The sequence below is a fragment of the Brienomyrus brachyistius genome, chromosome 20, assembly GCF_023856365.1.
Source record: "Brienomyrus brachyistius isolate T26 chromosome 20, BBRACH_0.4, whole genome shotgun sequence".
Lineage (NCBI taxonomy): Eukaryota > Metazoa > Chordata > Actinopteri > Osteoglossiformes > Mormyridae > Brienomyrus > Brienomyrus brachyistius.
This window is the reverse complement of record NC_064552.1, coordinates 17,495,182-17,522,235: the sequence shown is the minus strand read 5'-3', so window position 1 is coordinate 17,522,235 and position 27,054 is coordinate 17,495,182. Positions and strand designations below refer to the sequence as shown.

The window sequence follows — 27,054 nt, the reverse complement described above, 5'->3', positions numbered from 1 at the left end:
GTCAACTTGCACATTTCAATTTTGGTTCGATATAATCACGTTGTCCTTAGCCCTCCAGTGCAGGAGGGGACGGTAATGCGCATCGAATGTTTCCGAACCTGTGTGTGATACAACCGAGGAAGAGCCGATGACTTCGGGGGAGGAGGGGCAGGCGACTCGGAAGAAAAAGCAGCAGAACCCAATGCAGCCTGTAGCCCATTCAAAGGCCTACTGTTGGACCTCTGCTTATTTTGCAATACGTCTTTAGTACGGACTGAAAAATGTCCGATTTCGATGAGTTTGAGAAGCAGTTAAGCGAAAATCGGCAAGGTAAGTTTGGCTTTGAAGATCGGTGTATGCTCCCTGTTTTAGGGTAATAAAGTGGCCGGCGTGTCCTAGCGCCGAGGATGGTGCGGAGGGCACTTCTGCTGGTTCCGAAAAGAAAAGCGCGGCTGGGAAATCGGTGCCTTTTATCCGAGCGCTCGCCGATTCTGAAACCTGCCCGATTCTTCTTCTCCCAGCTGCCGCAGGATCCCCGAAAACTGACCGCTTTGGTAAATCAGTGACATTCTTTGCTTGGCATTGTTATAGAGATCGCTAGGCCTGCATCCATCAGTGCCCGGCGTACATAACATGGACATTTCAATGAAACGTTATTGGGGTGCACTCGATGTGAAAGCCTGCGGTTTTATTTATTTAATTATTTACCATTATACACTTGGATCATAAATTGCGACCCGCGTATTTTCATTCGCAGTAACACACTATGCATGGATGTTTGTTGCAAGCGTTATATTTTCAAGATCACGTTTAAAGTTTTATGCAAATAAAAACGACCGCGACCACTTGATTTAAAGTCCGCACTTAATAACAGTGTTAGTTACTTGGTTTTTAAATACTACGACGAGTTTTCTATATAATGATATGATTTTGTCTCTTTCCGATGCACAATAGCCTTTCCCTTGGGTCCGAAATGCTGGCCCTGTCATCCGTACAGAATAAGTCTTTCTCACACGATCGCCGTTTCTTCATGATGTATAGACTCTAAAAATCAGCCGCGTTCCCTGGAATCATAACAACTGCTTTTAGGTCGTTATTGCAAAGTCTTGCACCTGTATCTACCTTTACAGCGGATAGCAGTAACTAACAATGATGTACAGTTATATAACAATACACATATAACTTCATTAAAGTGCAGAGAATCCAGTAAACTGAATAAACTTAAGCCATACTAACGCAACTGAAATATACAACATGCGTTACAACGGAGTCGAAAGTAGGATTGATTTATGTACCTATCAAATGGCAATCTTGTCATATCAGCTCCTTATCACTAAATCACTAAAATGTCATTCGAAACGACCTGATTCGGCTAGACGAGCACTAAGTGCCGCCGTGTTTGATAAACTAGCAGTTCCAGTCATTCATATCTGCGCTCTGACTATGCCTGCGATTGCGGTAATTGGTTATTACCGATTTACGTAAGATGCATTGGCCGCTCCGTGTCTGTACTTTTGCAGCGGTGCATTACCGTAACGCTGTTATAACTGATGCATGAAGCTGATTCCTCGAGCAGCACCTGCGTTTAAATGCTTCACTGAAAACTGCACCTTCAGGGATTTATTTAAGCTTCTATATGAAGGACCTGCTGGGATAGAAAGGTGATATTTTATTGCTAGTTTAATAAAGTGCTGTCTGTCAGATTGAAACGATATTAATTACCCATCCATCGTCCAACCAGTTATCTTAGTCAGGCTCCCCTGGAGCCTATTCCAGGCAAATTCCCCATACAGAGAGCAGAGGCAAAATTCAGGCCTCCAGACTCGGAGGCGTGAGGCAACTGTACTCACCACTGTGCTCCTATATCATTAATTAGTCTGGTTATGTTTTTATTGTTTCACAACAGACTGACATTCAAGGGGATGTCCTTGTGCCCTTGAAATTATTAGCCATTGAGAGATGGGTGTGTTTGTTTCAGGAGGGTGTGATTGAATATGTGAATTGAATGGAGGTGCTTCATTCTGGTGAGGAAACTGGGGAGTTAGACCCCGTACCACATCTTGGTCTCCGTAAGTGACTTTTAAGGCATAGCGCTGGGTCAGTCAGCATCCAGCACCCCAGGGAAGTTGGTAATATGATTACTCTGTGACTCATGGGCTTCAAACCCACAACCATCCGGACACACATTCATAATCCCTCTGAGTTACACATCTTGGATTTATCGAAATGGATGGTAGGGGGGCAGTCATGTCGCTCCGCCCACCGTCTCACTGGTACCACGGTGTCGTCCCCCAGAGCGGGAGAAGGAGCGACACAAGAAGCGTAGCCGCAGCCGGTCTCTGAGCCGTGGCGAGAAGCACCGCCGCTGGAGCAAGGACTCCAGGGGGCGGAGTCACGAGAAGCGCAGCAGCAGCCGCGACCGCAAGGGTCGTGACCGACGGAGCAGCTCACGCGAGCACAAGAAGCACAGGTACCCCCCCTCACGGTCCCGGTTACAGGCACTGAAGCTGATATCTAGCATGGTTTGAGGCCTCTTAACAAGTTTCTTTCACAATCAACCAATTGGTTTCTTCGTGGTGGGAAGGGGGACTGTACCCATATTAAATTTTAACTGGCGTTTATAAGTAGCCCCCGCCATAGCGATGGGACCTCAAAGCCAGCCTAAAAAGTGGCGCATGGTCACACCCTCATGACCTTAAACTGCCTGCGATCCAAAGTTAAATGTAAACATTCTGCCATCTGTTTGTTTTTGCCAGATTCTGAGTGTTTACACTGTATTGTTTGGGGAAAACAACCTTCTGTTTTGTGTTTGGGCAGCTACTCTCCTCGGAGAAGCCGTAAGAAAAGGACATACAAGTACTGGGATGTTCCCCCTCCGGGATTCGAGCACATCACCCCCATGCAGTACAAGGCAATGCAAGGTTTGGATGCGACGCTTCCATGTGTGCTAGTTCAGTATTGCAAGGTTATGGTATATTGGTTGCAATGAAAGCATTTATTCTGGAGTGCCCTCCTCCCCCCTGCTGGTCAAAGAGGGAATAACACTTGGGATGATTTCAGACAGTGTGAAGAGAGCTTAAACCTAGGGGTTAGAAGCAAATGAAGGCGACGATCCGGATGTTCTGGCCGTCCCTGGTTGGGGTCTTGAAGCCCTTTCTCCTCCCCACAGCTGCAGGGCAGATCCCCACGATAGCTTTACTGGCAACATCCACCACCAGCGGCGTGGCAGTGACGCCCACCCAGGTGCCGATGGTCGGCAGCCAGATGACCCGGCAGGCCAGGCGGCTTTATGTCGGCAACATCCCCTTCGGCCTGACGGAGGTGAGTCCAGGCAAAGTCCCGCGTTGCCTTCTGTCATGCATACTGGTGTCATGTGTAGCTCAGTGAGTTAGGACACTGAGCCGGTCACAAGAAGGTTGTTGGTTCAAATCCCTTGGGCAGCAGAGTGATTTCACCATTGGGCCCCCGAGCGCAGCCCTTAAGCACTATTTGCTCTAGGAACTGTCTGGTCCTGCTTCTTCAATGAAATGTATGTTGCTTTGGATGAAAGTGTCCGCAAAATAAATAGATAAATGTACTAGACTTGTCAGTCATTTTTTTTCTCGTTTGCCTGTTTTGATGTCTTCAGACGTCTGCCTGTCTTCATTCAGTGTGTCTGCCTGTCTTTTTAGGAGGCCATGGCGGATTTCTTCAATACCCAGATGCGATTGGCTGGCTTATGTCAAGGTCCCACCAATCCCGTCCTCGCTGTTCAGATAAACCAGGACAAGAACTTTGCCTTCCTTGAAGTAAGAGTCTTTCCTGCCTAATGGCTGCTGTGTCCAGGCGGAGACCGCAGCCTTCCCTGATTAACGACGTTCTTCGTTCTGCCCTAGTTTCGGTCCGTGGATGAGACCACGCAGGCAATGGCCTTCGACGGCATCATTTTCCAGGGTCAGTCGTTAAAAATCAGGCGGCCCCACGACTATCGCCCCCTGCCTGGCATCTCAGAGCAGCCCGCCTTCCACGTACCAGGTCCGTTTTGCTTGTCGCCGTCATAACCTTAATCTTTATTTACCTTTGAAGAGCCGATCGGCAAGGCCAGTTTTTTGTACTCGTTACGGACTGACTGTCCTTCGCAAGCTGCGGATGTCTTGTCATATAAAGAGGGAGACTTTCACTTTTATTTACTTAATGTTGTAAATATTTAGCAGACAGTTTTATCCAAAGTGAAGAATGTTTTTTTTTTTTTTTTTTTTTTGAGAAATCAGGGTCAGCCTGTCCCTAGAGCAAACTCGCCGGCCCAGTGGTGTGATCACCAGTGATGTGAACCAGTGATCTTCTGATGATAACGCTGGCATCCTAACCAGCTGAGCCACACACACACACACACAGCTCAGTCACTCACTTCTTACTGTTAACATAGGGGTGTTGTGTGGCTCTGTGATGTTTGCCCATGAAAAGAAGGTTGCTGGTTCAAATACCAGGGTTGGCAGAGTGATTTCACCACTGGGCCCTTGAGCAAGGACCCTAACCCCCAAATTGTTCTAGGGTTGCTGGCTCCTATTCTAGTTAAAAATTCTGGACACACCTACTGAAAATGACTTGTTTTTCAGCAAGATAATGACCCAAAGCCCACCTTGAAGGTTATGCAAGTAGCTTATTACCTTGTGAACTAGGAAAGAGATGGTCCCCACAGCCCCCCAACCTAAACTCTATAGAGCTGGTTTGGGATCAGTTGGATGAGAGTAAGAGTAAGGTAGCCAGCTTGCGCGCAGAACTTGTGGAAACTCGAGGACTGTTGGAGAAACGGTCCAGGTGGGTACATATGTTAGCTGGTTGAGTCCGCAATGCTGTCATCGAAGCCAATGGCTCCTATTTTGAAGAGACAAAAATTTTGTCTTTGCAGTACTTCATATGCATAACTTCCATGCCCAAAGGCCTTTTACTATAAGGTGAATAACAGCTAAAATAGAGACAAATGCATTAAGAGCAGGTGTGTCCATACTTTTGACTGGTGCTGCATGTGTCAGCATCTCCCATGGAGAGCAAGATGGGAGAGACAAAAAACAGTCGTCAAACTGCCCCAGTATTTAGGTATTTTTTTGCTGGAGTTACATTTATCTGATATTATATAGGAGATAACGACGTCATACTGATTTGAAGTTGGCTTATTTCACTCGCGCCGTTTGCTCGTGGTCATTATCCGGCATGTTGACGGTTTGCTGTGATCGGCCGGCTTTGGGCGCCGTGCCGCTCTGTCTGCAGGGGTCGTCTCCACCGTGGTTCCAGACTCGCCACACAAGCTCTTTGTCGGAGGCCTGCCCAACTATCTCAGTGACGATCAGGTACCCCGCCCTCAGTCTCTGTCGCCGGGGAGCCGACCCACAACCCTCCTGTGTTTCTGTCCCACTGCTGCACGTGGAACTCAAGCAGGCATGCACACACACGCACACGCACGCACGCACGCACGCGCACGCACATACATACATAAAATAAACACTCGTCTCTGTGTAACTGATTAGTAGGAAAAGAAAGCCTGTCAAAGTTACCTCACCGCTTAAAATTCATTACAAGATACTGGGGGGTCAAATGTCAGCATCATGTTTAAAGCTAGCTGCTGAAAATAGCCGCACATTTGAGGTTTTTTTTTTTTTTTTTTAAAGATATTCATGGGATTTATTAAACATTTATTAGACATGTAGGTAATGAGTTGACAGTTACATTACGCTCATTGTTTATCCAGCTGTAAATTATGAAGATATTGAGACCCCGCTAATGTAAAAGGTACGTTTCCCAAAACCTCATGTTATCGACTTGCATAGTTGGAACCATTCAGTTGTTATCTAATGTTGTTAGCAAATAACCTTATTAGCAACAAAGGCTTTGGGAAACGTGCCTTACAGCTGGCGGCTTGCCAAACCAGTCACGTAGCCAGTCCCTGTGCTGCCTGTTGCTGGGTACCCTGGAATATTTGTATATCGGGTTAATTGCTGAGTGTTAGTCGGATGAATCAGCCGCGTCGTTTTGCTGCATGAAAATTTAAAATCGAGTCATCTGCGCGTCACCTAACTGACGAATACCTCCACATTGCCGTACACCTGTGTTTGCCCAATCCCAGTCCTCGGGGAACCGCCGACTGTCCACATTTTCGCTCCCTCCTAGCTCCCAGCCAATCAGGAACACCGAATACCTGGTACAGGTGTGCTGAGAGGAAGCAAAAACGTGGACTGACCGGGGGGGTACCCCCGAGGACTGGGCTGGGAAACACTACCATAGACTGTGCTTGAAATGTGGGGGAGATCGACCAAGTCCCCAAACGCTTCAGTATTCGCAGACGTGCCGTGTCTCACGTCCATGTCCGCACACTGAGAACGATGACTTCACATCCCGTTAACAGCGATGGGGAGCTGCGGAAGAATCGTTCCCTACATTGCTGTGTCGCTCGAAAGGCAGAAAATACTTCGGACCTTTTTCCCGGTGAACGATTATCAGCTTCACTGGAGTTTTCACATCGTGCCCCATGCCCTATTCTGTTATGACGTCAGTGATGGATAATATTACCATAACAACATGCACAGATGAGGTCGTCTTACTCTGAAAGTGTTGAAAGGGTCACATTTTAGACATTTTCTACTTCTCATTAGCATCTTTTATGATTTTTTTTTTTTCTTCCTATATCGCCACCCCACTGAAATCGGCCCATTATAGACATAATCCATACAGGCATTTAATAGTTTACCTATTTATTTTGCAAAAGTTAATCGCAAAACGTTTTGCGTCCACCCCTGCATTGTAACATTTTGAGCTCCGGTGTCCCACTCACTTTAGCCTAAACTGTTAAAAATGGCAAGACTCAGCCCACAAGATAGTGATCGCGGTTTCAGTGAAAGGTAAGTGAGAAGTGCAGTCAGTTTGTTTTTCTTTGATTTTTTTCCTCCTTTTCGGATTGTCATCGTAATCTTTCTTATCCAGTGTGAGTCACATGTAATCCAAGTCAAGAGGAAGGCTGTACCAAAGCAGCACTGGGGGGAGAGAGTTTGAATCCAGCAGAACTGTTAATGTATTTCACGTCAAAGCCAGTAAATGTGCCATAGACAGGTGAAATGGAAACCGCTGCTTGTATCCTGGTGTTTACATTTTTTTTGCAGTCCCTGCTACCGCTTTGATACTTACAGCTCTTTCATTTTTGTTCCCCACTTTGTCCCCAGCTAGGGGCCTGTAAGATCGTTAAGTCTTCGCTCATAATTTGTTCAGTAGTACTGACCTACTGCTGCCATGCCAACATGTAACACAAGGCAAGTAAGACATTCCGTCCCTCGCACGGATATCCTCCCTGTCGACGGCCTGCCCCTGTGGGGGGGCTCTGTCCTGGAGTGCTCTTAAGCATATGGGGTCCTTTTTTTGGGGGTTGAAGGCTGGGGAGAGACTTATTATGCTGATCACAGGGTATAAATTTGATTTTTTTTTTTTTTTTTGCCCCTAAGAGAAGGTAGGAGGTAGCGCCCTCTTGTGGCTGCCAGTGTCCCAGGTGACTCCTTTCTGAAGTCAGTGGTTAATGCGGCTTTACAGTAGATTCCTGTAGAATAAGTGAGGAATGATGTTAGCAGAGCTATTTCGTCCTGTTTGGCTTCAAGCCGTGGCCACTTTAGCAGGACCCTCTTAGCTTTACCTGTGAGTTTATCTCCTGTAGGCTTTGTCCCTCTAATTAACTGCACCAATGTGGTTCTTGGTTTTAAGAACAGGAAGTCAGTGATTCGGCTGGGTTTGTGTTCTGCCGAGTCGCCCCCCCCCCTCCACATTGTATACATGGAACACTTAACATATAATTAGCTGTTTTTATTTAGTTTTTTTTTTATATACCATCTAGCTTAATTATTGTGGCCCTTAAAATCAGATGCAACTCGGTCCATATTTCAAAATTCGTAGTTGGAATTATCAGAGAACTTGATTAGGAATTCAGTTGTGTTGTATATGCTGTAGGATGGGGGGGGGGGGGAATCTGTGTTATCATTCATTGACAAGAATCAAAATAGTTACTTTTGTACGCTCCCAGTAAGTAAGTCATGCAGAAAGGGCACAGGGGGCTTTGAGCTCTAGTGTTGCACCGTAATGTCGAGCCACTTGTCATAAAGCCATTTTCCTGATGTCTTCACTGTTTCCTCATGTCGTTTTGCAAAGTTTAACATGCTGCTTCTCCCACAGTTAAGATTAGCATTTCTAGCGAGGCGCCGTGCCTGGACTGTCGGGCTAATCGCCCCCCCGCGTCTCCTCCTCTTGCCCAGGTGAAGGAACTCTTGACGTCGTTCGGCCTCTTAAGGCCTTCAACCTTGTGAAGGACAGTGCCACGTCACTGTCTAAGGGTTATGCTTTCTGTGAATACGTGGACATCAGTGCCACTGACCAGGTGCGTGAGGTGGGGCAGCAGCTGGAAGGTCTGGGGTGACTCGGGGCTTCCGGATGGAATTGCTGACGCTTGTGTGGGATGCATCCCGCAGGCCGTGGCTGGACTCAATGGCATGCAGCTCGGAGACAAGAAGCTCATCGTCCAGCGGGCAAGCGTGGGGGCTAAGAATGCCAACGCTGTGAGTATTTGCCCTCGGCTGCCGCCTTTCTGATGTCCTAAACCCAACTTGGTTCCTGGGTGCCTCCCAGGAAGCTTAATGCCCCTATTTCTTGGGTTTATTTGGGTCCATGTAAATTTCTCGCTGTTACTCGAGACGATTGGACGATCAGGGGGTATCTGACACTCTTGTCGCCCCCCGGGACAGACGGCCATCATCGAGACGCCGGTGACGCTGCAGGTTCCAGGGCTGCAGCGGCTGCAGAGCTCCGGCATGCCCACGGAGGTGCTGTGCCTCCTCAACATGGTCATGCCCGAGGAGCTGGTGGACGACGAGGACTACGAGGAGATCCTGGAGGACATCCGGGAGGAGTGTTGCAAGTACGGCAACGTGCGCTCCATCGAGATTCCGCGGCCCGTCGATGGCGTGGAGGTGCCTGGCTGTGGCAAGGTGGGACCCGTACTCTCCTGTACCAGTGGCAAAAAGAAGACCTCTGTAGGCACTAAACACAGGCTCATGGGAGCATTTCTTGCACAAAAGTGTTTTGAAAACGGAATAATTTTTTGTGTAAGAAAAACAATCTGATTGGTTCAGATAGACGACGGACAATCTGATTGGTTCAGATAGACGACGGACAATCTGATTGGCTCAGATAGACGACGGACAATCTGATTGGCTCAGATAGACGACGGACAATCTGATTGGCTCAGATAGACGACGGACAATCTGATTGGCTCAGATAGACGACGGACAATCTGATTGGCTCAGATAGACGACGGACAATCTGATTGGCTCAGATAGACGACGGACAATCTGATTGGCTCAGATAGACGACGGACAATCTGATTGGCTCAGATAGACGACGGACAATCTGATTGGCTCAGATAGACGACGGACAATCTGATTGGCTCAGATAGACGACGGACAATCTGATTGGCTCAGATAGACGACGGACAATCTGATTGGCTCAGATAGACGACGGACAATCTGATTGGCTCAGATAGACGACGGACAATCTGATTGGCTCAGATAGACGACGGACAATCTGATTGGCTCAGATAGACGACGGACAATCTGATTGGCTCAGATAGACGACGGACAATCTGATTGGCTCAGATAGACGACGGACAATCTGATTGGCTCAGATAGACGACGGACAATCTGATTGGCTCAGATAGACGACGGACAATCTGATTGGCTCAGATAGACGACGGACAATCTGATTGGCTCAGATAGACGACGGACAATCTGATTGGCTCAGATAGACGACGGACAATCTGATTGGCTCAGATAGACGACGGACAATCTGATTGGCTCAGATAGACGACGGACAATCTGATTGGCTCAGATAGACGACGGACAATCTGATTGGCTCAGATAGACGACGGACAATCTGATTGGCTCAGATAGACGACGGACAATCTGATTGGCTCAGATAGACGACGGACAATCTGATTGGCTCAGATAGACGACGGACAATCTGATTGGCTCAGATAGACGACGGACAATCTGATTGGCTCAGATAGACGACGGACAATCTGATTGGCTCAGATAGACGACGGACAATCTGATTGGCTCAGATAGACGACGGACAATCTGATTGGCTCAGATAGACGACGGACAATCTGATTGGCTCAGATAGACGACGGACAATCTGATTGGCTCAGATAGACGACGGACAATCTGATTGGCTCAGATAGACGACGGACAATCTGATTGGCTCAGATAGACGACGGACAATCTGATTGGCTCAGATAGACGACGGACAATCTGATTGGCTCAGATAGACGACGGACAATCTGATTGGCTCAGATAGACGACGGACAATCTGATTGGCTCAGATAGACGACGGACAATCTGATTGGCTCAGATAGACGACGGACAATCTGATTGGCTCAGATAGACGACGGACAATCTGATTGGCTCAGATAGACGACGGACAATCTGATTGGCTCAGATAGACGACGGACAATCTGATTGGCTCAGATAGACGACGGACAATCTGATTGGCTCAGATAGACGACGGACAATCTGATTGGGTCAGATAGACGACGGACAATCTGATTGGGTCAGATAGACGACGGACAATCTGATTGGTTCAGATAGACGACGGACAATCTGATTGGTTCAGATAGACGACGGACAATCTGATTGGTTCAGATAGACGACGGACAATCTGATTGGTTCAGATAGACGACGGACAACCTGGGTGACATGCCTTGCCTGCTCACCCAGTTTTAGTGCACCTTAGTTATCCATACTGACCATCTAGTCTCGATACACCCATAAATATATATACTGAACAAAAATATAAACGCAACACTCTTGTTTCTGCTCCCATTTTTCATGGCACATTCCAGGGTGGCCTTTTATTGTGGGCAGTATAAGGTACACCTGTGCACTACCCATGATGTCAGATCAGCATCTTGATGTGGCACACCTGTGAGGTGGGATGGATTATCTCAGCAAAGCAGAAGTGCTCACTATCACACATTTAGACTGATTTGTGAGAAATGTTTGAGAGAAATGGTAATATTGTGTATCTGGAATGAATTGTAGATCTTTAAGTCCATCTCATGAAAAATGGGAGCAAAAACAAAAGTGTTGCGTTTATATTTTTGTTCAGTGTATGTATATGTATACATATAGTTTTTTTTGTGTTTGTGAAAACGGGTCTTTAATCGGGGAAACGGAGCGGGTAGAGCAGGACGGAACGCAGGCATTGACAAACTACAATGACGGACAGGGCAAACAGGTAAGACCAGGACTTAAAATAGGTCATGACTAATCAAAGTAATCGGGCAAAGCAGGAGACGATCAGGGAAGCACACGTGGGTAATCAGGGGGCGTGGCACACACGAGGAGCGGACAAGCCGGGCATATATGTATATCTATATAAAACCTCATTAATGAGGGACAGGGAACAGAACGGACAGACAGAACTGGCACAGGGGAAGGAGCCAGGACAAGACTTGACATAAGACAGGAAAGGCAGAGAAACAGATCAGAAAGGGGGACACGGAGGGAACAGGCAGGACAAAAGGACCGGGAGTGAATGAAGGGAACATCGGGGAAAGAGGAGCAGAAGCCAGAGGGACGAGGGACAAAGAGAGGAGGGACAGAGACAGGAGGAACAAAGCGAGGGGGAGCAGAGGCAGGAGGGACAAAGACGGGAGGCCAGGGAGAGAAGGAGGGGGAACCAAGAGGAGCCCGAGGGAGACCCAGCGGGCGACGGGAGGCAGCCGGAAGGGCTGCAGGCGGCCGGGAGGCCGGAGCCGGAGGGGCCGAGGAGACGGGGTGAGGGACAGACGCAGGGACGAAGGAGGGAGTCGGAGGGGAGACCAGGGAAGGGGACGAAGGAGCTGGAAGGGACCCTGGCGAGGGCGCAGCAGACGGCGACGCCAGAGCGGGAGGACCAGCAGGCGAATGAGGAGCCGCCGTCGGGGGGCCCGCAGGCAACCGATAAGACGCCGGAGGAGGGACCGAGGCAGGGCGACGAGGCCGCGGAGGGGGACCCGCAGACGACAGCCGACCCGGAGGGCCAGGACCCGCAGGCGCCGACCAAGCCCTAGCGCCGGCGAGGGAGGGCGAGCCAGGGGGCTGGGCGGGTGGGACCCCAGCCGTGCGTCTGTGTCCTCTCCCCTTATGGGACACAGACATAAGGACCCGTGGCCGGGGTCGGGCTCGTCGGGGTGAGGGTACCAGAGTCACAGGGGGAGAAGGGACTGGAGTGGGGCCAGGGACTGGAGCTGCAGGCTGCAGAGGGGGCGCCTGCCCGGGAGCTGCAGGCAGGGAAAGCGCCTCGGACGTGGGCGCGGTAGCTGCAGGCAGCGGAGACGGCTGCTCGGGCTCTGGGGCCGCAGGGGGCACTTATTTTATTATATAAAATAAGTGTCACACAACCGGGGTGACATGCCTTGCCTGCTTGTGGGATGAGGAAGACTCAGGGACTGGAAATGGGATTAAAACTGAAGATGTGCTCATTCCTTTGTGTATTTACAAATTTTCCTTCCGTCAGACATGAGGAGTTTGCTGCTATATTTGGCACTAATAGAGATTCTGATGCTGCTATTTTTATTGTCTATTAGTTTGTTATTATTTACAAGTTCTGTTGTGTTTTTGCATTTTTCTCTTCTGGTTAATTAACTGCTGTCTGATTGCTGTGAAGTATGAGTGTGGTGAGTAAGACTCAGGGACTGGAAGTGGGATTACAACTGAAGATAACATGCTTATTCCTTTTTGTATTGTTTACAAATTTCCTTCCGTCAAACATGAGGAGTTTGCTGCTATATTGTGCACTAACAGAGATTCTGATGCTGCTATTTTTATTGTTTATAAATGTGTTATTGTTTCCAAGTTGAGTATTCAATAAATGCTAAATTGAGAAATTTTGTGTATCGTTTGTTATTATTAGTGTGATATTTTACCATGCAAATAGAGGGGAAAACGTCCAATTATCGGCCAAAAAAAATCAGCAGCATATATCGGCCATCGCCTGACCCTGACTCCTAAATATCGGCATCGGCTATTGAAAAACCCATATCGGTCGACCTCTAGTAACAGTACATTCTGTCCAATTCATCCATCGAGTTAAGTCACACACCCACTTGAGGGGGCACTCCGGCAGACGTGAGGATGGGGATGTTCTTTCCGCTATAACATCCACTGCAGAAGTACATCTCGCTCCTGTTCACAGGGCTTACTTCAATGATGAAGCAGGGCTGGTTGTCTGGACAAGTGAAGTTGTCCTGCTGCTGGGTCTCGGTGCCGTTTTTCCACCTAAGCTTGAAGGTGGAAATGTGTTCCAACTTGGTCCCTGGGACTGCAGCATAGCCAAACATCGCGAGCAGCGTCGGCCACACCCACCACCAGAACCATCACACCGTCCTATACACATAAAGAAGAACTAAAACATAGAGTGTTGTGACAATCTATGCGTTAATGTTTGGCAGCATAGGTGATTCGTTAAAATTATACCGAAGAATGGAAAATGTGATATTTAGAATATTTTTTGCCATTTAGTAGCTAATTTAAGCACTTACCCAATGCCTCAATTTGTTTTAGGTCAGTAATGTCTGAGCCAAAAGAATGAATGTATGAATTTAATACAATTCACCCACTCCCACCCACACACAAATCTGAAATTCAATTTATTAAGACACTTCTTAAACATTAGTGCATTAACAAAAAAGGAAAATCTTAAGAGATTCAGTAGGATTTTCTATGTTAGACTTAAGTTAATAGTTCAATAGTTTTTATATATTTCAGTATACCAATTTGACTTTAATGTTGAAACAGATGCTAAAACATGGAATAATTTCATAACTAGAGAAACATGTTATTCACAAACACTAGCAAAGGTAGCTTATAGTTAAACTTACTTAAGTCAGCAAGTCAGGCTACAGTGTGTAAGAATTGTCGTAAACGATAATTTGTCTCAGTCTTACATGACAGAATAAGTAAACAGAAAATATAAAATGGCTGAAACAGCATCATTAACGCCAGCTACAGTAGAGGCGCAGAAAAGGTGTCATGACTGAAGTATTCCCAAACTTTGGAAGACCGCATGCGAGCCTTTTTTGCCGCGTGTTTCTCCAGAGGCTCCGGAGCTCCGCTGGTTGACGCAGCCAAGTTGGCTCATGTGCAGGGGGACAAGCGGCAAATTTCTTTTTTGCAGGGTGGTAGGTGATGTCTCATTAATATTTCTGAGAGAAGTGCTACATGATTGGCCAGTGCATGCCTTACAAAATGGTGCGGCACTGCATCCAAGCCTGCGGCACTCAGAGTCACAAATACAGTGGAAACCATTTGTAGTAATTACGTCTGTCTGGCTGATTTCCAACTAATTGATATTTGTATATTTATTACATGAATATAAGGTAATATAAGGTAATAGAAGAGGTATTTAATGGTTTTCCGTCTGAGGAATTTGCAAAAAACTGCAGTGCATGATGGGTCGGATCTAAAGGCTGCCTAACGTCCTCATCTGTAGGACGACTTACATCAAGACTAGGAAGGTGCATAATGTTCATGCCTGGTTGCGTTTGTTGGTCCAGAAAGTAATTCAATTTCGCCATGTAGGTTACGTTCTTAAAAACTGCTTGGAATATAGCCCGATTATATGCTGTGGGCCTTTTAATTTCTTTGTTTACCAGGTAGGCTACCTTCTTTAAACTGCGTTTTGTTAGACTACATATTTAGGGAGGTCTTTATAAATTTATTGTAGTCTTTATAAATATGTACATAGTTTAGCCTAACCCAGCCACTTAAGGGAGCAAGCCAGCTCAACTAGGTGTCGGTCCCAAGCCCGGATTAATGGGGAGGGTTGGCGTCAAGAAATAAAGAGACTGTATCTTCACTGCATGACTGATGTCAAAATGTGTGAAATATGTGGTTGTATAAATAAATTCATTAAAGTAGGTTAATGATTCTGTGCTGTCTAAATTGTATAGAAAATTTCTACATATAGCCAAACAAATCTCCTCCTGTTTGAAAAGGCATAGAAAAAGCAATTTAGCCACTAAAACTTTACAGTTTTTGTGAGGGACAGTCGAATTCTCTCGTTAAGTTTTTTGTGATCCTGCACCTACACTTTGCCGGCCCCAGGAGGATGGGCTCCCCCTTTGAGTTTGGTCCCTCCCAAGGTTTCTTCCTTCTTGGGAGTTTTTCCATGCTATCGGCGCCTATGGCTTACTCACTGGGGGCTTTGGGTGGGCATGATATAAAGCAAAGCATTTTCCCTTCCAGTTTCCTCCTCTGGTCCACATTGCAGGACCATCAGCCATCAGAAACAGCCCAGACAGTCTCCTTCAGCTTCTTTAGTGTCCTTGGAAGCCAAGGCAGTTTTAGATCTGAGAGGAGGTTTATCAGAAGGACACATATTACGTCGTTTGTCCTGAAATGTAACATGGGGAGGAAAAGTTAAGCGGTTTAGTCAGATTGGAGTCGTTTATTCAGCAGTGGCAGCGCCAGTGACTTAATGCTACAGGTGCTATAGGGGAGTGAGATTATTTAGAGCGGGTGCTTTAGCTTTTCAGCTTATGTAGATGCTGTATAGAAGCACACAGCACGATAAGCTACAGCATGGATAAAATATGATAAAATATGAAATTCTAACGTCTAGCTCACAGAGCCTCTATGTGTACTTTGAAGAAAAAATACACTACAAGTATGCTATAAAAACCGCAAAAATGTCTTACACAATATACAGATTTTACAGATAGTTAAAGAAAAAATGAAACCAATATTTTGGGGGTGCTGTGGGGGTACTATGGTCATTGGAGGAGGAGCTAGAGCCCCCCCCCCAAGCTTTTCCCTGGTGCTGCCACTGTTGTTCAGATTAAAAGTAACCTTGTCATTAATAAACAGTACTCTGATCAAATTTTTGCATGTACAAACACAATCAAAGTTTAACCACATGTTTAGACACAATTCACACACCTGTTACATTTCCATAATGCTAAGACTCTCTACACTTACTTCATCCACTTTCTTGTTTGGTACACAGTCAATTGATGGATGTGTAAGATTATTACCAGACCGTCTGCTGCAAACTCTACAGTTAATGAATGGCTGCAAAAACACACAGACACACAAAAACAGTATTTAAAGAGTGGTGGGCAATAAATACAGTGAGAGAAGGTGTAGTAAAGATATATCTAAAGATTTAAGGCAGAGCTGCTGGACTGCAGGGTTTAATGACACAGAACAATTTTAGAGGAAAGAGCTTCCAAAGCAGGGTCACCTTAAGGCTATATTATACAAAGCAAGTTCATCTAAAAGTATGAACAACAAATCCCGTTTAACTGAACACTGCTCTGTATTAAAATACTGTCCTCCGATCAAGCTAAGTGGTCCTGTAGTTCACTATTTAAAGAGGTAAATTTAAAGGGTAATTCACACTGCGCATCTACCCTGCTCTGACCAGATTTAATTGCCCTTTCACCACAAAACACCACACTGCCATTTAAGGCTGATTTCAACTGCCTGGTAATCCAGCCTTTAAGCCTGTAAACCTACTAAAATTTGAGAATAAGGTGATGGAACTGGCTGTTTGAGGCCACCTATCTATTTGTTACTTTATTGTTGGCTAACTTTCCTCCGCAGGGCATCAAAAAAGTTAACATGAACCTAAATTAATTTGCTAACTGATATGTCCAATGCTCACAGTCACAGTGACTCTTTACTTACCCTCTTGTCCATGAAAATACAGTCAGCCCGATGGTCTGTTGCAGTTGACTTTGGACATTTTGTTGCTCTCAAGAGAATCTCAATGTCAATGTATTCACTGCTGATCTAAATCACATAAACACGTTATATACAAAATTGCCTACAACTGTTTTAAAGGCAATATAACAAACAATAATCACCCAAAAAATGGCAAACTGTCACAGACTTGACTGCAGCAGATTCAGAGAGAAACTGTGAGAAGGTAAAATTGACCAGGGCTGAGATATACAACCATCACTTTCATTGTGAAGAGACATTAAGCATCATATGCATTGAAATTAAAACATCAAAATCAATGTGATTCTCATTAGTTCAGCTTGCAGATGATGAAAGTTTCACACTTTTGTAAACACTTTCTCAGCAGTTACCTTCGGACGGCCCTGGATGTTATAGAAATTCATGTGCTGACGGGTTCCTTGATGAGCATTTTCGACTGCGAGTTTAATGGCCGTCTTGTAGAGTGCAGGGAGACTGTGGTAATCTTGCTGGGCCTCTGTGGAGATAAGCAGAGCTCCATAAGCCAAAACCAGAACCAGCAGGCGGGTCATCTTCCTCTCAGCTTTGAAGGGAGAAGCAGGACTGAGGACACTGATCTGTGGTCCCCTTATCCAGCACGTCCAGGGGCGTGTCCTTCACCCGAAACAAACAGACCTTTGAACAACATTGGAAAACTCTTCAGGATGAATCGAGGCAGGTGGTCAAGTGGGTTTATTGTTATTTCAGCAATATACACAGTACACAGTGAAAGGAAACATTGTTCCTCCTGGACCACGGTGCAAGACAAAGAAGAAAAACAGAAACAACACAAGATGACACAAGTGCGGGCAAGATAGAACTATACAGAGTGAAAGGAGCACAAACAGAGGGAGAAAGTGCAAGATAAACACAAGAGCAACAATACAATACTACAGGACAAGACAGCGCAGTCAAGAACACAGAGTGCAGCCAGAGCTAACCTGAATAGGGGCATCAAGGTTGCCAGGCAGGCAGAGAAACAGAAAATAGAGGTCTACTTCACATACAACAACCCACAGTGGGTGTGGCAGGGAATACAACACATTACAAACTTCAAAGGCAACAACACCGTCACTGTTAACAGCAACGCCCTTTTAGCAAAGGAGCTAAACAGCTTCTTTGCTCGTCTGGAGGAACACAGAGCAGACATAGCCACACTGCCCCCTCCCCCAATCTCCAGCACTCACAGACTCCCTCTGCAGGAACACCACGCGAGAAGGCACATTGCATCTCTAGGTGTGTGGAGTTTAAGACAAGGCAAGTGATGCTACGATAACATAATTCCTTGGTAAGACCCCACCTAGAATATTGTGTGCGGGTTTGGTTACCATACCTTAAGAAGGACATTGCTGCCTTGGAAAAGGTGCAACGTAGGGCAACGAGAATGATTCCTGGTCTTAGAGGAATGTCTAATGAGGAGAGGTTAGCTGAGCTGAATCTGTTTAGCCTCGAGCAAAGGAGACTAAGGGGGGACATAATCCAGGTGTTTAAGATTCTAACAGGTCTGGATGCTTTTCAGCCAAATGACTATTTCAATGTTAGTTTAAATACCAGAACTCGTGGCCATAAGTGGAAATTAGCTGGAGAACATTTTAAAACGAATTTGATGAAGCATTTCTGTACACAGCGTGTAGTTAGAGTATGGAATAGTCTTCCTGTTATTGTAACACAAGCTAAAACCCTGGGTTCTTTTAAATCAGAGCTAGATAAGATTTTTTGCAAAATTGCTTGCATTGCAGAACAGTATTTTCCCTTTTAAGGTTACTCATTTTAAATCTGGTCATTGCATTTTCATGATTACATTGTTTGTGTCCACTCCGTTATTTCGTGTTTATTGTTTGTTAGGTGTAATGTCTGTCTTATGTTAGTTATAGGAATAAATGCATGTCTTTTACACAACTTCAGCCTCTGTTCATTGAGTGCTCACAAGAATCCCTGCCTGTGCGATCTACGCTCTGAAACCTCAAATTCGCCTGAAATATCGCGAGACTCTCTCTCGTTGGCCGTGAGGGGAGCTTCGCTACCGATCGTTTACATTACCTGGTGACGCAGCTTGTTGTATGAGCCTTCTATTCTAACCCAGGTTATTACGCGATACTGGTTATTAATGAGTTCCATTTAAGTCACACATTAACAGACTCACAGTGTTTCGCAATTGAGTTTGGAGGAGCCGACCATTCGGCATAACAATTGGTTAATAATCACAAGGCAGAAGGTTTAAACTTATTCTGAGCACACAATTTAAATTTTTTATGACCGAACGTGCAGTGAAGAAGCGCTACTGTGAACTGGTTGCCAAAGTCGCACTCATGGCAATCTGAAGGCATTTAAGCGGGATCATAAGGGCTTATTATAGTTTTTTTTATTTCTATTATTAGTAGTTATATTATTTTGTTTTATTTTCGGTTATTTCATTGTAGTTCTTTCGTATTAAACTGCAGTGAACCTTAACCATATGTCTGACGAAATTCTCAGATGTAGCGCTTTGTTTCCAGGTTCGATTCGGAGTTTCTCCGTTTCTATATATCCTGGGAGAGATCTCTCTATTAGCAAACGGGAATACTTGTTACGAGGTTCTAACCTAAATTATGTTGCGCTTGGACATAAGACCGATAGCTTAGTTACCTATCAGGATCATACTCGTATGTGTGTGCCTGCTGTAGACAAAGCAAGTTTAACACAACTTTGCGCTGTGAGTGTGTCATTTAGAAATTGGGAGTCTCCTGTGCTTGAGACCCACCGTGGTTAAGCACCATTTGCGACAAATTATAGTGCACTCACAATTTAAATCCGTCGCCGTAACGCGAGCGCCGTCTCGCTTCAGTAATTGTTTTAAGGGGGTTTATACTGTGCAAGGCACAGAAGAAGGCCGCAAGCGGCATGCGCATGCATTAAATGTGTGTGTCACTCATCTTGCGTCGGCAACCGTTTGGTTACCTCTAGTGGTCAGGCATAGAACTTCCACTCCATTTCGAAATTGCGCCTCCAGTGGCCAGGCATAGAACTACCACTCCATTTCGATATTGCGCCCCCGGTGGTCAGGCATAGAACTACCACTCCATTTCGATATTGCGCCCCCGGTGGTCAGGCATAGAACTACCACTCCATTTCGATATTGCGCCCCCGGTGGTCAGGCATAGAACTACCACTCCATTTCGATATTGCGCCCCCGGTGGTCAGGCATAGAACTACCACTCCATTTCGAAATTGCGCCTCTAGTGGTCAGGCATAGAACTAACACTCCATTTCGAAATCGCGCCTCTAGTGGTCAGGCATAGAACTACCACTCCATTTCGATATTGCGCCCCCGGTGGTCAGGCATAGAACTACCACTCCATTTCGATATTGCGCCCCTAGTGGTCAGGCATAGAACTACCACTCCAGTTCGAAATTGCGCCTCTAGTGGTCAGGCATAGAACTACCACTCCATTTCGAAATCGCGCCTCCAGTGGTCAGGCATAGAACTACGACCCCATTTCGATATTGCTCCCCTGATGGTCAGGCATAGAACTACCACTCCATTTTGAAATTGCGCTTCTAGTGGCAAGCCATAGCAGTGCCACTCCATTGAAATTGCACCTCTAGTGGTCCGCCATAGTAGGTTAACAACATCTGAGTTGGGTCTCTGGTGGTCAACTGCGGTGATACAACACGCATAATTGGACACACAGGTTCTTGCCTGAAAGCAGGAATTAACTTCATGGACTAAATCAATTTGATCACAATACATTAACATCCAATTAGGTTATTGTTGCATAACTAATTTATGTTTACAATTGAAGAAGAAACACAATTCATTTGGTTTGATTTCTGTTTAACCTTTTTGATTTATTTTAGGTTTTATTTCACCTTATGCTTTCATTCATTCCCTCTCCCCCAACAAGGGGACTTGCATAGAAGTTCAACCACTATTAACAACAGTAAACCAGTTACGTACACAATCCCATCAGGAAGTCGTTTGGATGTGATCAGTTGAGCCCTTCGGGTGTTGGGTGCTTACCATTCGCTCTCTGCTGGTTGAGCTTGTCTGTGGCTCTGCTGTCACTGCTTGCGATCGTACAGTTTGTCAAAACCGAAGGGGAGTTCTCAGCAATTGGACGCCCAAAAGCGTGTCAGCTCGGCTACACCCACTGACTCATTACGGGCAAGGCTCACAGGTACCTCAGGCGGTCATTACAACTTTTGAGCAGGACCTCGTTTAGGGTGAGTTCTGAGAACGGCCCTAGCTTGGACTCTCACTAGGGTGGGTGATACCTGAAGGCAATTTTGCCAGCCGATAAGCTGAGCTCCACCTGGGTTGTCTCAGTTGTGCATACAGAACACGCCCTTCCAAGTTAACATTGCTGGGAATCGGGGGAGTGGAAGCCGGACTCAGGCTTGCTTAGCTGGGAGAATGATTCCTGGTCTTAGAGGAATGTCTAATGAGGACAGGTTAGCTGAGCTGAATCTGTTTAGCCTCGAGCAAAGGAGACTAAGGGGGGACATAATCCAGGTGTTAAATCTGGTCATTGCATTACATTTTTTTTGTGTCCACTCCTTTATTTCGTGTTTATTGTTTGTTAGGTGTAATGTCTGTCTTATGTTAGTTATATCCATCCATCCATTTTCCAAACTGCTTATCCTACTGGGTCGCGGGTGGTCCGGAGCCTATCCCGGAATGTGGAATGGGCACGAGGCAGGGAACAACCCAGGATGGGGGGCCAGCCCATCACAGGGCACACTCACACACCATTCGTGATTATATTATTGCACTATACTGTATAAATAAAAAGTAAACTTAATACCAGTTGTGGTAATAAAGTGCACAGAGAGGAAGAGAGAGTAGGGTTTCACATAAACTTATGTTCATTAGCATTTAGTATTCTGATGGCTTTGGGGGTAGAAGGTCTTATTAAATCTGGTTGTTCTGCAATGCATACTGCGGTAACGTTTACCAGAGAGCAGAAGTTCAAACATCTCATGTGCTGGGTGCGTGGGATCTTTTTAAAATATAATTATGCATATGTAGAACTAGGGATATGATCCTATTAAGTATGATAGTTCTGTCTCATTATTGCAGGATCGACATCCATAGTAACTGTGTTGATCTATCCATTTGTGTGCATGTGTGTGTGTGTGTGTGTGCGAGCGGGTATACCTATCCTACCCCATAACGTGATAAATACCTGTTTTTTTTCCCTTATGGGGACCACGAAACCGAAAACCAGGAAAACTCTATTTTATAAAAATCTGTGACTGCTATGGAAAAACTAAAAATGCAAAACCTCTTGTATTTTGCTGGGTTACTTATGGTTATGGTTAGGGCAGGGTGGGGGTTAAGCTTGTCATAGTTAGCGTTAGCATTTATCCCATAGAAGTGAATGAGCGGGCCCCATAAAGATAGGTATACCCTATGTGTGTGTGTGTGTCCCATATTGCCTGGGCTTCAGGATACCTCATAACCCGGAACTTCATCAGAAGTAGTTAGAAAATGGATGGATGGATGGATGGATGGATGGATGGACGGACAGATCAATAAAAGTACAGAACATCCATTTTACAAAGAACCGTCAACACTAAATGTTTGCACTGGTCATGTTCCTAGAAATTAAACTTCTTTTCTGAAAAGCAGCATGTTCATAAATTAGCTGTTGTTATTCCTTGTGGGAACAAATGCAGATGAAACTGTAAAACAGACTGCAGTGGCAAAACAGTTCTGGCTACCCGCCAGCCCTTCTGCCTGTGCTGCCCTGCCTGCCCGCCCTCCTGCCCATTACGTCCTGCCTGTGCCACCCTCCTGCCTGCCCTCCTGCCTGTGACGTCTTTCCTGTGTGCCCTGCTGCCAGTTATTCTGTATTTACATCCGGACTTAACTAATTGAACCATATAGATCAGGACTTTGTTAACCTGACTTCTGCCCTGTGGAGGATGGGCTCCCCCTTTCACTCTGGTTCCTCCAAAGGTTTCTTACTATGACTGAGTTTATCCTTGCCAATGTGGCTTTATAATTTTTCAGGCTTGATATTGCTCACTGGGACAATTGGGCAGGGACAAAGTAAAGTGCTTTGAGACTATGTAAGGCTGTGAAAATGCACTATACAAAATAAAGTGAATTGACTTGAGTAACGTGGCACAAAGCAACCCTTCTTTGCCACAGGAAATGTCTGGTGCAATTTCTTTTTTAATTGTACATGTCAATTGCATAATACCCTAAACTAATTCATTATTATTTCTATTATTATCATCATCATCGTCATCATCATCCTGATAAGTATTTCATTAGTATTCCATGGTATTTTGATTTTTCAGGAATCAGTGTGTGTACTGTATACTTTTTAATTTATTTGCACTATGTGTAGTGTCTCTGCAGCTGTACATACTTGCTGCATTAAGCACAAGAACTTCCCTCAGGCATCAGTATAGTTAATCAAATGTAATATTTCTTGCTTGTTTATTAAGTGGTTTTAGGTATTTTGTGTGTTCCACTTAATTTAGTGTAATTAGTCCTAGTTGACTCAGGTTTAGTTAGATTTTTCCTTCTGTTGTTCCTCTGCATCATGCTACTGTCATAAAATTTCAATGTCTTACCTAACTTAAGAGTTTTTTGCATTGTGTTTTGGAGAGAAAGAAATCATAACTTTTTTTCTTTAGATTCATCCACTGATTCTATCACCTATGACACATTCCCCCTGAATATTTGTTTGTTTGTTTATTTATGTATTTGCTTGGGAGGTGGAATTAACAAACATAAATAACTGAATGAATCAGGGTAGTGAAAAACATTTATAAACTTATCATTTTGGTATTGGTACGATCCTGTTCTGGTTAGTTAGCCGAGGGAGTAAATCATCCGGAGTTTCATCTCTCAATCTCCTCCTACACCCACTCAGCATCACAGTATGGACTCCCCAATGCAACTGATCTGCACGTATTTGTACTCTGGGAGGAAATTGAAGCCCCCATAGGAAAAACTCAAAGCCTACAGACATATGCACAAAACCAGGGGACATGCTCAGTTCTGCAGGTCTGGAAGTGTGAGAGAAGGCTATTTATTGAGTTTCCCCTCTGCCCCTGGTAAAGATGAAACATGCACAAGTCTACTTTTTAACCAACTGCTAAGTCATTAAACACACATATACTTACATGAAAGTCTGACTGATACTGGAGCTTCCAGTGCCCGTAAACCAGGTGCTGGGGTACTCCATTTCCTTCTTGATAATTAGCGCCATTGAAAAAAAACTGTGCCTTTCCTAATATTAATTGACTCTCAGACAAATGTACTACTTGAAGACCCTGCCACTATTCGCATTTTCCAGCAGGAGTCACAAATCTTCATTGCATTCAGTTTATTCTCAGATGAGCTCATGCATGTTTCTATGTGCATCTTTACACTTAAACAAATACAGCTGCCTAAACTCTGTTGTTATATTCCATATATATTTGTCGTGACTGGCCTTTTTTCTCAAATGATGGATTTCTGAAACTAAAACTGACAGTAATATAAAATATTTATATTGCCACATAATCGACACATGTTCTGATATGACATAGCATTCCCCTGGACCATAGTGCGACTTAGAGACGAGATATAACATGCCCTTCACAGTAAAACACTAGATAGGTGCAACACTTAATGTCAACGTTGTCAATGTCAATGTTGACTTAATGTCAACGTTAAATTCATGGATGCGCAAATTAAGTAACACAGTAACAGTACAAAAACGAGCAGAGCTGTGTATGGCATGACTATCTCGCGGCGGCGACAAAATATGCTTATCCTTCTAATTATTCAGAAGAAAATATATTTGCAAGCACAGCCGTTCACGGCTTCCGTACAAAAAGCTGTCACTACGCTACAGGAAGAATACACGGCCAATATAGGATTTACACAAGTCTGCTTCTTTTGTTTTTTTTAGTAACAACTTTCACAAAAATGAACAGCAATACTTCTAAAAGTGCAAATCTGTTGCCAAATTAAATAAACAAAGAAATTAATCATAAAAATATTCAATGTATATACAACTAACCATTTCCAATCAAAAAGTACATACAAATCTCCAGTACAAGTTATACAATGGAGCGCAGATAAAACTTTTAAATAGTAATTAACCAAACTATATAAAGAATACAAGTTTGAATACAGGTAATTTGTATAAATTTTACTGTGTTCAGACTGAAAAATCAGCACCAGCCTTACACACATTGCAGTTCTGCTTTTTTCTTCTTTTAGCATAATTATCCGTTTCACGTTCACGAGGCAGAAGATCCCTGCAAATGTGAAAATTCACAAGTAACAGGCACCATTAACCTCAAGCCATAACAGTCTGCTAGCCTGAACAATAGCAAACTCTATGTATTACCAATTATTACGCAGGTTGTCACTTTATCAAATCATGACTGTTACTAAGAAGTGGGAGTGAAACGCGTGTCACGAGATCTCGCGATATTACAACGTGAGTTTCTCGTTGGAGCGAAAAGCGGTTTCACGAATGCGCTGCAAATTAGCTGCTGTGAATATGTTGGCATCTGACTAAATTACTATAGTAGATACCCCAGACACTTTTAAATCTTTTGTGTGGCAGCATTTCGGGTGCCCGGCGGAAAATATAAATGGCGAATGAAGGGGGGCTAGGTTGCGTGCTAAACTTTGTCACACTGAGAAAGGGGAACAAACTGGAACACAGGCAGGAAGAGAAGGGGGGCTCCAGCCCTCCTCGTTGTGTAAGTAAATTCCGGAAAGCAGAAGGTACATTGACAGGCTCGTGGTGACATTAAGCTTACGCTTGACCTGCGGGGACATAACAAGGGAGGGGGTCGCTGACGCTGCTAAATTGCAACATAACAAGATAAGATCAAAGGGAATGGGTGTGGGGACTAACGCCAGCAATGTCCAAACAATAGTTATATGTTACGTCAACTGGAAAGATACCAACAAGAACAGTAGACGCCCTAAACGGGGTATAAAAGTTAGACACAGACAACAGGGAGCTGAGCTTCCCTTGGTGTGTACTTTTGTGCATCTGAGAGTGGCTCCCGGATCGATCTGTACAACAAATAAAGAGAGCTGACTTACAACCATCCTTTGCCTCACGAATGCATCTTTTCCTCATCAACGGACTCGGTGGAGTCTAACTCCAACAATTTGGGGGCTCGTCCGGGATGAGGAGAAGGTTGTTTGGATTGGAACCAGAGACGAGGTCTTGGGGACGCAGAGAGCCACGGGCGCCCAGCAATTAGGTGAGCAGAGCCTGTTTTATCGAATTCTGCATATTGGCGATTGCTAAATAAAGTGGCTGGAAGTGTCTCAGGATCTGTCGACCAATATTGTGGCGAGGGCCTGTTGTGCGTAGCTCTGACGGCCTGTGAACAGAGGGTACGGGACCCCGTAGTAGAACCTATTGGCGGAGGATTTAAGTCCACTGTCGTGTCCTTGGTTTGGCAACCCACCTACTGCTGATGAGCAGTAGGACAGCTGGGATTGAGCGTCCCGGGAAATTCAGGACCCCCGAACAGCTAAATTGGTCGGAGGAGTAAGGTTCATCCTCCTTAAAACGGGTTGAAGTCCCGAGGTGAAAGTCCTCAAAGTATTGGGTTAAAGTCCCGAGATTAGAGTACTCAAAGCATCGGGCTAAAAAGTCCCGAGACGTGGGGTCCCAAGGTACCAAAAAGTGTACACAGCGCTATTTACTATTTCGCGTGTGTAAGTGCGTGTTTACTATTCACTATTCCAGTGTGAGTGGGTTTACCATTTACTATTTACTGTTTTGCGTGGTTCGGTGATTGTGTGTGAGTGTGGGTTTAGGTTTTGGTGGTGTTTGTTAGTGGGGCACTCAGAGACAACTAAGAGGTGTACTAAGTGTGGGTGGATAAATCCATCCCCTGAGGCACAGGGGTTGTTGGATCAGGAGAAGTGTAGGTCAGATAAGCTAAAACATGGATCACGAATTTGATAGAGAATTGGATGACGGGGGCTGGGGTCCACCAGTGCGCGGGCGGTGGAAGCCTCTGTGTGAACAGATACAGCTGTTAAAAATAGCAGTGGGAAAAACAGCTCAGGAAAAGGGCCGAGAGAGAGAGACGGCAGATGCGTGGAAGCGTATGGGGATTGCAGTGAAATGTGCAGGATACAAACCGGAGGATAGGCAATCATTAGGAGCACTTTTATGGCGTAAGGTAAAGGAGCATAGCGGCCTGAAAGACGAGGCAGGACGCGAGCTAGTGAAAGCGAGGGTGTTACAACGGGGAAAGTGGAGAAAAGAGGGAGAGAAACAGGAGCAGGAGAGGCGAGCGTGGGCATTACGACACAACT

The 27,054-nt window shown here is 45.2% G+C and overlaps 1 protein-coding gene across 4 annotated transcripts; it reads left to right on the top strand.

Annotated features, from left to right (window-relative positions):
- The first annotated feature begins 148 nt into the window (after window positions 1–148).
- LOC125715980 (splicing factor U2AF 65 kDa subunit-like) lies at window positions 149–8,543 on the top strand. Of its 4 annotated transcripts, XM_048988168.1 has the most exons (9): window positions 149–309; window positions 2,275–2,449; window positions 2,797–2,900; window positions 3,149–3,300; window positions 3,651–3,767; window positions 3,855–3,993; window positions 5,227–5,306; window positions 8,244–8,365; window positions 8,457–8,543. In XM_048988168.1, the coding sequence occupies exons 1-8, from the start codon at window positions 261–263 to the stop codon at window positions 8,292–8,294; spliced, it is 867 nt and encodes a 288-aa protein (XP_048844125.1). In that variant the 5' UTR covers window positions 149–260; the 3' UTR covers window positions 8,295–8,365; window positions 8,457–8,543. The 4 variants fall into 4 exon arrangements, with proteins under 4 accessions (XP_048844125.1, XP_048844124.1, XP_048844123.1 ...); XM_048988167.1 differs by lacking the exons at window positions 8,244–8,365; window positions 8,457–8,543 and adding an exon at window positions 7,170–7,613; XM_048988166.1 differs by lacking the exons at window positions 8,244–8,365; window positions 8,457–8,543 and adding an exon at window positions 7,170–7,257 and having other exon boundaries at window positions 5,227–7,059.
- The last annotated feature ends 18,511 nt before the right edge of the window (window positions 8,544–27,054 follow it).